The sequence below is a fragment of the Salvelinus sp. IW2-2015 genome, linkage group LG14 (assembly GCF_002910315.2).
Source record: "Salvelinus sp. IW2-2015 linkage group LG14, ASM291031v2, whole genome shotgun sequence".
Classification (NCBI taxonomy): Eukaryota; Metazoa; Chordata; class Actinopteri; order Salmoniformes; family Salmonidae; genus Salvelinus; species Salvelinus sp. IW2-2015.
The window spans coordinates 10,795,743-10,807,341 of record NC_036854.1 but is presented as its reverse complement, the minus strand read 5'-3'; the positions used below and the strand labels follow the sequence as shown (position 1 = coordinate 10,807,341).

General features: G+C 43.7%; 1 protein-coding gene across 16 annotated transcripts in view; it reads left to right on the top strand.

The window, feature by feature from the left end:
* The window catches only part of LOC111973477 (receptor-type tyrosine-protein phosphatase kappa), a 163,195-nt gene that overhangs the window by 73,513 nt on the left and 78,083 nt on the right, over positions 1–11,599 (top strand). For all 16 annotated transcript variants that reach the window (XM_024000851.2, XM_070446492.1, XM_024000850.2 and 13 more), the window contains exons 4-6: positions 5,677–5,758; positions 8,503–8,618; positions 9,386–9,560. In XM_024000851.2, the coding sequence (XP_023856619.1) occupies positions 5,677–5,758; positions 8,503–8,618; positions 9,386–9,560 (373 nt within the window). The remainder of the gene's footprint in view (positions 1–5,676; positions 5,759–8,502; positions 8,619–9,385; positions 9,561–11,599) is intronic.

Below are 11,599 nucleotides of genomic sequence, written 5' to 3'. Positions count from 1 at the left end.
CCCCCCCCCCTCTCTCTCTCTGGCAGTCCATATTTGAGGCGGAGGTCTCTGACGGAGAACAGGCTTTCATTGCGATTGATGACATCCAGGTTTTGAGCTTCCATGTGGTAGATCATTACACAGCAGTTAATACCAGACACTCCTGCATTGCTGCTGAATGGATTTTTTTGTTGCTTTGCAAATTAAGATACGTAAAGGTGACACTGTGGTTGAGGGGAAGGTAAGTGAGCAAGTTTTACTGCTGAGAGACAATAGAGTGGGCTGACCTGCATTTGAAAACATCAGTGACTGTCGGGCAGAGATGGAATAAATAAAACCATGAATAAAATGAATCAGCCGTGTAATAAAGAATATGTGCTCTCTCAGCAATGGCCTTTTGGTACTGTAATACGACATGCTTCCACCCCACTTCAACAAATGAAAGTACTATTAACTTTCAAAAATCCTCGGCTTCCCGATGACCTGACTATAAATATACCGCTGAGTAGTGTGTTTAAAAAATGTTTTCTACCCAGAGACCGTTTCTACAACAACAGACACCACATAAAGTCATGTTTCGACAGCTTCCACAGATGCCAAGATTCTAAGACGTCATTGGAAATCAACTTTTCATTATTGAACTGTTATTAAGAAAATGTTGTGAAGTGTGTTCCACAGTTGTTTGCTCTGTACTCACTCGTACACATCAAAAGGCCCAAACTGAAAATTGTAATATTTTGATTTTTTCCCTCACTTCCGTTTTGTCTAGATCATTTGGATTAGTCTATCAGGGTGATAAAGGATTAGATTAAATAATGGAAAGGCATCCCAATTAGGAGCACCAGCAACCACAGGGGTAGGGATTCACCTTCACTGATGAGGTTATACTAGGCAATGTAACCTTTATGCACACAGTGTAGTCACTCTTTGTGATCAGTAATATAGGGTAGCGTTAACACTACCTGAGACTGACGGTGCGCAGTCCATGGGTCACATGGCGTTCTAGCCCGCCCCAGCTTGGCTCCCAAGCGCACCATCTATCCACTATGCACTACTTGACCAGCGCATGAGCGACTACTTGCCATTATACAGCCTGCCTCCACGCATCGCGTCATCCTATTCTAATTGGCACTGCTCTCACCGAAAGCCTCATACGACGCACTCTCACTCCCACCCATGGGCATGTAGGTGGTGCAATTATGAGGACTCGGTACACCCATGGTTATAGAGAGACGAATCTGGCTCCAGATGCCGATGCTCAGAGTAAGAGTAGCCCATCACTATTGCGAAGGGATTTAATTCAGGATAATCCATTGGCTTAATTGCAATGCCGTCGGCCACGAAATCATGCAGGATTATAAGCATTATTACCTCGATCAATTACATTATTTCTATATGGAGAAAACCCAGGTTTTAGTTTTTTAGAGGGTATAGATATTTATGTGAGCACGTATGTGAAAACAATCATATCATCAGTAGTAAGTGCGTGATCGCTCTTCAATAACAAATGCTGCCGATTTGTCAACTGGTTAATCAGCAAATGTCGTTTTTCTTTGCACTTTCTATGAAAACACTTGGTTCACAAACGTTCCTGGCTGACCATATCCTCCTGTTCAGTGGCCCACTGGCTCTGATCCCTGTCTTCGAGGAGCTTTGTTGTTCTCCACGCAGAGAGGCTAGAATGATCCCTGACTAAGCTCTGTGTAACGAGGGTGTGCTGACACCACCCACCTCTACTATCCACCCATTGCAGCTGATCATAATGAACCTAGCTAAGCACACCCCTAGCTGACACTGTGATTCTCCAAGTCTCCTATTTTCGCCTTCGTCTATAGTAGGTTTAAATCAACTATTGGTTTGGGACTGTTTTTTGAAATGGCAACTAAGTCCATTGGATCGATCTCACTGTTCGATCTCCTCTTCCTCACTTCTCGGCCGCCTCTAAGATCTCACACACTAGGGGATGCGCCTCTCTCAGTCTAAGAATTCTGTCTCTTTGTATGTATGGCGTTTGTGCCATAAATATGCCTGCAACAGTTTTCCGCTGTAGATATACCAGGCTAATTGGGGGAGTACCCTTGGCTGTGTTTGAATCTCTCTCTGGGCGAGCTTTGGAGGAATACGCAGATTTAAAGAGAAGTCCGTAATTTGCTTTCTAATGATCATGATCTTTTCCTCAAAGAAGTTCATGAATTTATTACTGCTGAAGTGAAAGCCATCCTCTCTTGGGGAATGCTGCTTTTTAGTTAGCTTCGCGACAGTATCAAAAATAGATTTTGGATTGTTCTTATTTTCCTCAATTAGGTTGGAAAAATAGGATGATCGAGCAGCAGTGAGGGCTCTTCGATACTGCACGGTACTGTCTTTCCAAGCTAGTCGGAAGACTTCCAGTTTGGTGTGGCGCCATTTCCGTTCCAATTTTCTGGAAGCGTATTTTCTGTATACCGGAGAGCTAGTTTCTTATGACAAATGTTTTTAGTTTTTCGGGGTGCAACTGCATCTAGGGTATTGCGCAAGGTTAAATTTAGTTCCTCAGTTAGGTGGTTAACTGATTTTTGTCCTCTGACAGGAGGCCTGTAAACAGTAGCTATAAAAAGTGATTGAGTAGGCTGCATAGATTTCATGACAAGAAGCTCAAAAGACGAAAACGTCATCTTATTTTTGGTAAATTGAAATTTGCTATCGTGTTAGCAACACCTCCGCCTTTTGCGGGATGCACGGGGGATATGGTCACTAGTGTAACCAGGGCATGAGGCCTCATTTAACACAGTAAATTCATCAGGCTTAAGCCATGAATTTAGAATTATGTCTGTAATAAAGCCCTTTTGTGGGGAAAAAGTCATTCTGATTCACTGGGTCTGGCTCCCCAGTTGGTGGGCCTATGCCCTCCCAGGCCCACCCATGGCTGCGCCCATGCTCAGTCATGTGAAATCCATAGGCTAGGGCCTAATGAATTTATTTACATTTACTTATTTCCTTACATGAACTGTAACTCAGTAAAATTGTTGCATGTTGCGTTTATATGTTTTGTTCAGTACCTTCTACCTTCTTAACAGCACTATCAACAAGGTAGGTCCTACAGGCTCTAGTTTTGTCACACCTACTGTTGGTGGTCAGGTGCCACAAAGAGGGACTTTTGCAATTGGCTCAAAAGAGAGCAGCACGGGTAGCCCTTGGATGTACACAGAGAGCAAACATTGATAATATGCATGTCAATCTCTCCTGGTTCAAAGTGTAGGAGAGATTGACTTCATCACTACTTGTATTTGTGAGAGGTATTGACATGTTGAAAGCACCGAGCTGTTTATTTAATCGACTAGCACCCATGCATACCCCACAAGACATACCACCAGAGGTCTCTTCACAGTCCCCATGTCCAGAACAGACTATGGGAGGTGCACAGTACTACATAGAGCCATGACTACATGGAACTCTATTCCACATCAGGTAACTGATTTAAGCAGTAGAATGAAATTTTAAAAAGTGATAAAAATTCACCTTATGGAACAGCAGTGACTGTGAAGCAACACAAACAGGCACAAACCCATGCATACACACATGATAACATATGCACTCTACGCACACGTACACATGGATTTTGTGTTGTAGATATGTGGTAGTGGAGTAGGGGACTGAGGGCACACACTTAAGTGTGTTGTGAAATCTGTTATGAATGTATTGTCATGTTTTTTAAATTGCATACCTACCTTAATTTTGCCAGACCCCCGGAAGATTAGCTGCTGCTTTGGCAGCTAATGGGGAACCATAATAAACACAAATCAAATACAAATGGGGCCCCCCCGTCAGTAATTCGACCATGATTACTACAAGTTTAGATAGCTGGCCGCTAGACTAACTTATCAACCTACATTTTTTTGCTGACATGGGCTAATTGAGTGACTGTCAGTGACTGACATAAGAGTAAAACTACTGATGCAAAACCACATTTCAAAATTGCACCTTGTGTATTCTACTATTCTTGCTCTGCTTTCTTGACATCTAAGTCAAGCAGGCAGGTCCTACAGGCCCTAGTTTTGTCGCATCTGGACTACTGCCCAGTTATGTGGTCAGGTGCGGCAAAGAAGGACATATGCAAATTGCAGTTGTCCCAGGACAGAGCAGCACGTATTGCACTTTGATGTACACAGAGGACGAATGTCAATGAAATTCATGCTTATCTTTCCTGGCTCAAAATTTAGGAGAGATTGACTGCATCACTATTGGTCTTTGTGTGAGGTGTTGATGTGCTGAAGGTACTGAACTGTGTTCAAGCAGTTGGCACACAGTTCAGACATTCATCGGTATCACACAAGACATGCAACCAGAGGTCTTTTCACAGTCCCCTTGTCCAGAACAGAGGCTGGGAAACAAACGGTATTAAATAGAGCCATGACTAAATGGAACCCCCTGCCATCGCAGGTAACTCAAGCTAGCAATAAAACCAGATTAAAAAAACAGAAAAAAGAACAACACAACGGGGACTGTGTTTTACTTTGCATTATGTATTGTATTATGTATGTGATACGACTGTGATGTGTGGTTGTCTCGCCTGGCTATCTTAAGATGAATACACTAGTTGTGGGTCACTCTGGATGAGGAGCGTCTGCTGAATGGCTAAATTGTAATGTAAATGTAGTGCTACAGTGTATGTATGTATATTTATATATATTATGTATTTTATTTGTTGTGTTGTTTCCTTTTTGACCCCAGGAAGAGTAGCCGCTGCCTCGGCACAAGCTAATTGGGGATCCTAATAAATACTAAATACTAAAACAGCATGTTGAGCCTTTTTTGGGGTGTGGGGTGGGGAATTCACCCGCAGGCTTACAAAAGGGGCGTCACATGGCTGCCAGTTGCCCATCCTTCAGCTAGAGCTAGGCTGCAGCTGGCAGCCTTACAACTATTATTGTAAATGTTTATTCTGTCTCTCTCTTTTCTTGCTGAAAGTCATGCTTAGACATTTAGGGGTTGCTGTAAATTGTACTTTAGATCTCACAATAGATTTAGTACATTGTGAATTCTAAGAAAGATGAATTTAAGGCTGTGTTCTGTGAAAAACAAAGTGCACAATGTTGAAGGGTTATTTTCTATAATCAGCTTCAAGTGGAGGCAAAACCTTTTGAATTGATCATTTATAGAAATGTACATCTGTTCTCGTTGGCCCTCCAACACTTAGGCATACTTATGTGTCCAGAATAGAACAACACCATGTGAGCCAGTTTGATATATCCTAAGTGCAGATAAGGGTGACGGACTCTGTCTTTTTCTTTTGTAAAAGCTGGGTACATTCCAACAAATAACCACCTTTTTGGTGAGTGGGCCGCAGAGGCCCATCCATCAATTTGTATTGTGGGAGCAGCATTTGAAAACTGCCATGCATGTAAGACATTGCCTGCTAGCCCTCACACAAAGGTATACACGTTAAACTCGGGTTTACATTGTGTGTCAACCTATTAAGGCTGAACCATATGTTCTGCCCACACAACTGGTCCTTTTTTCCCATCTGTGTGCAAGACTGATTTCAGTTTACGATCACATCCCACGTCACCATAAAGTGCCCACAGCGGATGTACCAAACAGCTTCTTGTCGGAACCTACAAGTGTCCTGGACAGAATGATGGAGCATTGGGGATCAATCTGTGAAAACTTGATGGAAATAAATGTTGTTAACATCCTCTCTCTCTCTCTTTCTGACAGGTCATATTTGAGGCGGAGGTCTCGGACGGGAAGACCGGCTTCATTGCGATTGATGACATCCAGGTTTTGAGCTATCCGTGTGGTAAGTCATTACACAGGCAGTAATTACCAGACACTCCTGCATTGCTGCTGATGGATTTTTTTGTTGCTTTGCAAATTAAGATACGTAAGGTGACACTGTGGTTGAGGGGAAAGGTGAAGTGAGCAAGTTTTGCTGCTGGAAGACAATAGAGTGGGCTGACCTGCATTTGAAAACATCAGTGACTGTCGGCAGAGGATGGAATAAATAAATACATGAATAAATGAATCAGCCGTGTAATAAAGGATAATTGTGCTCTCTCAGCATGGCTTTCTGGGTTGTAATAGCTGGCTTCCACCCACTTCAGCACAATGAAGTACTTTAACTTTCAAAAATCCCTGGCTTCCCGATGACCTGACTATTAAATATACCGTAGTAGTGTTTTAAAAATGTTTTTACCCAGAGACCGTTTTACAAAGACACAGTGAAAGCATGTTTCCGACAGCTTCCACAGATGCCAAGATTCTGAGACGTCATTGGAAATCAACTTTTCATTATTGAACTGTTATTAAGAAAATGTTGTGAGTGTGTCCACAGTTGTTTGCTCTGTACTCACTCGTACACATCAAAAGGGCCCAAACTGAAAATTGTAATATTTTGATTTTTCCCTCACTTCCGTTTTGTCTAGATTCATTTGGATTAGTCTATCCAGGGTGATAAAGGATTAGATTAAATAATGGAAAGGCATCCCAATTAGGAGCACCAGCAACCACAGGGGGTAGGGATTTCACCTTCACTGATGAGGTCTACTAACTAGGAATGTAATCCTTTTGAACAGTGTAGTCAACCTTTTGTGACAGTTAATTATAAAGGGTGGGTAAAATGGCTGGTTTAGGGACACTGGACCCTTTGAGGACTAGACTGGTGCAGTCCAGTGTGTCCAGCCATGCGTCTTCTCCCGCTACCTCCTCCTAGGCTTGCATCCCAAACGGCACCCTATCCCCTACGTAGTGCACTACTTTTGACCAGGGCCCAATGTAGCGAATAGGGTGCCATTTGAGATACAGCCCTAGCCTCCACAGTAGCAGCATTCATTTAAATTGACAGCTGCATCCAGAGAAATGCTCAGTACTGAGCACTAGCCACCCCTCATTTGGCAGCGGGGTAAGTGGATTGATTCAGGGGACCGATACATCCCAGGCTAATTTGGAGCTAATCTGCTAATGCCGTCGCTCCAGAGGGTAATTTCAGCTGGATTTAACAATAATAATTATCCCTCGGCCTCAAACATTTACCCATTTATTACTTTGGAGAAACCCATTTTAGTTTTTTAAGGAGTGTTAAGTATTTAGTGAGCACTATAGGAAAACAATCATATTCATAGTAAGTGCGTGATCGCTCTTCAATAACAAATGCTGCCGATTTGGTCCAACTGGTTAATCAGCAAATGTCGTTTTCTTTTGCACTTTCTATGAAACCACTTGGTTCAAAACGTCTGGCATGACCATATCCTCCTGGTTATCAGTGGCCACTGGCTCTGATCCCTGTCTCGAGGAGCTTGTGGCTCTTCAGCGGCAGAGAGGCTAGAATGGATCCCTGACTAAGCTCTGTGTGAAACGAGGGTGTGCTGAACCACCCACCTCTCTATCCACCCATTGCACTGATCATAATGAACTAGCTAAGCACACGCCCTAGCTGACACTGTGATTCTCAGTCTCTATTTTCGCCTTCGTCTCATAGCTAGTTAAATCACTATGGTTGGGACTTTTTTTGAATGGCACTAGTCCATTGGATCATCTCACTGTTCGATCTCCTCTTCCTCACTTCTCGGCCGCCTCTAGATCTCACACTAGGGGTAGTGCTCTCTCAGTCTAAGATTCTGTCTCTTTGTATGTATGGGTTGTGCATAAAATATGCCTCATCAGTTTTTCCGCTGTAGTATACAGGCTAATTTGGGGGAGTACCCTTTGGCTGTGTTTTGAATTCGCTGCTGGATTATAGAACACAATTAAATTCACAATCACTCCAAAACATTCATTAAAAGAAAACATCTACAGGCAGTGAGTTTTCATCCTCAAAGTCAAGTTGAAGAAAGATTATTGAAGGAATGTTAAATGCAGCATCTTTAAACTTCCCGAGAGAACACTTGGGGCCTCTATACATTGACATAGACATAGTTAATGTATTCGAGGTATGAACGGCCAAGCCATCGTTTGACTCGTTAGATAATATGTAACGAGGATCCTTGGATGTTAACAACAGTGGGGAGCCAGACAACCGTTTTGACCATGTGGTCCTGTTGCGTTCAGATAGAGTTTAGCTCCTTTTCGTAAAATGTTCCTCCTAGTCATGTGTGCTCAGTTACCGCCGGCAGTGCTCCAGACTACCACACGGCATCTGGACTGCCAACCAGCCAAATCACCATGAATAATTTCGCTGTCCAGATCAAAACTTTGCTTGTTAATATTCTTCCTTCCAAATGTCTCTTCTTCCTTCCATCCTTCTCCTCGTGTCGGTGAGTCTAGGTTTCCTTTTCTTTGATGTCTCTGKCCTTCTTGGAACACTAGTATCTTTTGATCTGAGGTGCTAGTGCGTATTGTCACAATCCAGGCTGTTCATAGCAGTGGTGTGTGTTTTCACCTGTACCATTTCACCCTCTCAGCTCTGGCTGTGTCCGTGTGACAGATGAGGTAGAAGCTAGTAATTAGGACTTGGCTGTCTGACATGGCGAGAAGAGGGAGGTGCTGCGTTGATCATGTCGTGTACGTTGCATTTATGACTGCTGTAATTGTTTTCTTCCCCCGTAGATAAATCGCCTCACTTCCTGCGCCTGGGAGATGTGGAAGTCAACGCGGGGCAGAACGCTACCTTCCAGTGCATCGCTACCGGCCGGGATGCCAACAACAACAAACTGTGGCTGCAGGTAGGGACTGGGAGCGGGCAGGGCAGGATAACCACTGAACACCAGGACTCATTATGAACAATTATACTATTGTTCATGTATCACACCAATAGACAAAAAGTGAGTTCAAAATTCAACCAAATTATAATCTATCACTTGGTATATCACTTGGCATTGTGTCCTCAAAACTCAAACACCTCTCTACACCATCTCAGATACGATACACTACTCAAGGCAATGCCACGTCTCTTTGGGGAAATGTGTATTATGAAAGAATGGAAAATCTATTTTGTCAGCTAGGGCTGCGGGAAAATCACTGTTCAGGTGACTGCATTGTCGAAGCCCCCGCCTAATGCCTAGGGTGAACTGATAAGGTCCACAGAGTTGAAGGGAGAGTYYGATGGAGGGAGAGAAGGAGGTAGGGAGGGAATAAGGGATAACTCCTCTCATGGATGACTGGGTGGGAAAGTGTGAGAGGCGATGTGACCATTTCGGTGCCCGGCGGTCGTGGAGGTGAAACTGTAAAAGAGACAGTGCTGTCGACACCAAACTTGTCTGATAACGTTCACCGTGATAAGCCCTTAGAGGAAGTGGCAGCTTAACAAACCCATTTATCCCTCTGAGATACACTTTTACAGTATGTGTTACTAGCTTGATGCGTCCTTGATGCCATGTTTGTTTTTAAGAAATGACTCCAGATTTGATGTCTGCCATCATCTTCCTGATAATGTAACGACCTTCCAATGAGTGCAAACGGATATGTTTTTTTCCTTGTTTTTATCCCGCAGAGGAGAAATGGGGAGGACATTCCCGTGGCGTCGACTAAGAACATCAACCACAGGCGGTTCGCTGCCTCGTTCAGACTGAAGGAAGTGACTAATCTGGACCAAGACCTTTATCGATGTGTCACCCAATCAGAGAGAGGATCTGGTGTGTCCAATTTCGCCGGACTCATCGTCAGAGGTATGTGTTCCCTCCTCAGATGAACATCCATGCCCTGTTTACTACCTTATAAATGATTGGTAGCGGCTCTTATTCAAGTCTAAGAGCTGTTAATTGTGGTTTTGGACTCAGTTGCAAAAATTCCCCAAATTTCTTCATAAACATTATGCATGAATCAAAGATAAATATGTGAGGGAAAACACAACTAGCATATGTTTATTCAGATGGAGGAGTTTGAATATGATTAGGATATTCAAATGAGAATCACCAAAGGGAAAATAAATACACAAGTTCTCATGTCATGATGTGTGAAGTCTGCTTGTGGGAATGCTTCTCAGATGGGGTCAGTGGAGAGCGCAGAGAGGCTTGGCGACGGGCCATGCTTCAACAGACACCTCGCAAATCAGCAGACTTCTCTCTCTGAGCTGCTCTGCATATCTCCAGCCACACAGAGAATTAATACAGACAATCGTAGCATCTTCCCAGCTCCTACCTCCGCTCCCAACCCAGAGGAAGGGAGGGACAGTTTTCTTGCATCAGTAAAGCAAATCCTATTGTTAGCGCAGGCCAGAGGGCCCCAGAACCCTGGTGTTAGAAGGGAGTTGAACATTAACTGCACTGACAGGTCCGATATCTCACTGGCGCTTGAAAACTGACATCCTGCTACAGCAATCCGAAAGATGGTAATTTTAAAGGAAATTTTGGGGCCATTGATACAGGCAGCCCATAATGAGAGCTGGCAAGGAGTTGCCCGTTGTCGATTATGGCCTAAGGGTAACAGTTTATTAGTGGGTCCTCTGCCAAAACCGAAGTGACAGAGGATGCTGCCGGCAATTTTGGTCCGCTTTGTAACAAATGAAAATTTAAGTGGCAAATTCCTTTCACCGAAGAACTATTGATCTATGTGTCCCCCAGCGGTGAGGGAAACAACACCAAGCGGAACACAATTCACTTCGTCATGAGGTTTGCGCAGCTCCCAGCGTTCTTTGAGTAATGATGTTGCCCCCTTGCTAGTAGAAACAAAACTTTATTGACAATACTGCTCATTGGAACAGGGCCGACAACAAACATGCCTGGTGCGCTCCGCTTTAACAAATCAAAGGAAAAGCAGCCCGTTAACGGCTTTGATTGTGAGATGTTTCTTACGGCTTATTGAAAGACTTCGGAGTTGACCTTAGGTGCAATTCTCAACATGGTATTTCAATTGTATTTCTTATCCAAGGCTTCACGATTAGGAATCCATGGGAATATGTGCCTCATCTAAAAGGTTCTAGTATGTTGTCTTGTGCATGTGAATGTATGCACAATTGTGTGTGTACACTCTGACTGTTGTGTAGACAGTGTGTGCTGTCATCTCCCCCGGGGTGTGCYTGTGGGGGCCAGTGTGCCACCCTGCCGTAAACAAACTGGCTGATTGGTGGCAGACACGACTGTCAGCTGAGGAGCAGGATGGGAGATATTTTCTGCTTAAAAGTAGATTTAAACTCAGTACCTGCCAGCTCTTCCCCCACTGAAGAAAGGCTCCTGCTTGACAATCCCAGGCTCAAAGAGAGATTGTTAAACTCTGATGAAGCCTCATAATGATGCCAAAGGAAGAACTTGGAAGGCACACAAGAAAAGAGAAACGCGTCAACACATATGATATGAATATGGAACTGGGTTGATTCCAATGCACAGGGGAACAAAAAACAAATTTTAACAATATTGGTTTAGAATGTAATTTTGTGGTGTGCAAATTTAACCTGAAAGGAACTCCAAGCAGTCTGTGGACTGTTTGCTTCTTAACCACAGGTTTTTAAGAGGCAGAATGATTGTGTCACCTTGTAGATGATAGTCTAATACCATCAGCTCAAACAGTGTCTACATGCTGGAAGTAAAGTGGGGGAGACAGGTGGAGGAAGGGATCACTCCTTTGCGTCTTGTAATGCCATCAGTCAGCTGTAGATTGCTGCGTGCACTTTGCTGTTTCAAGGCCTGCCTAGTCGCTGTCATCTTTTGCCTCGGAGCTTATCATTAACTTCAAAATAAGCCAGAGCGGACGTGAACGTTTCCTCCCGCAC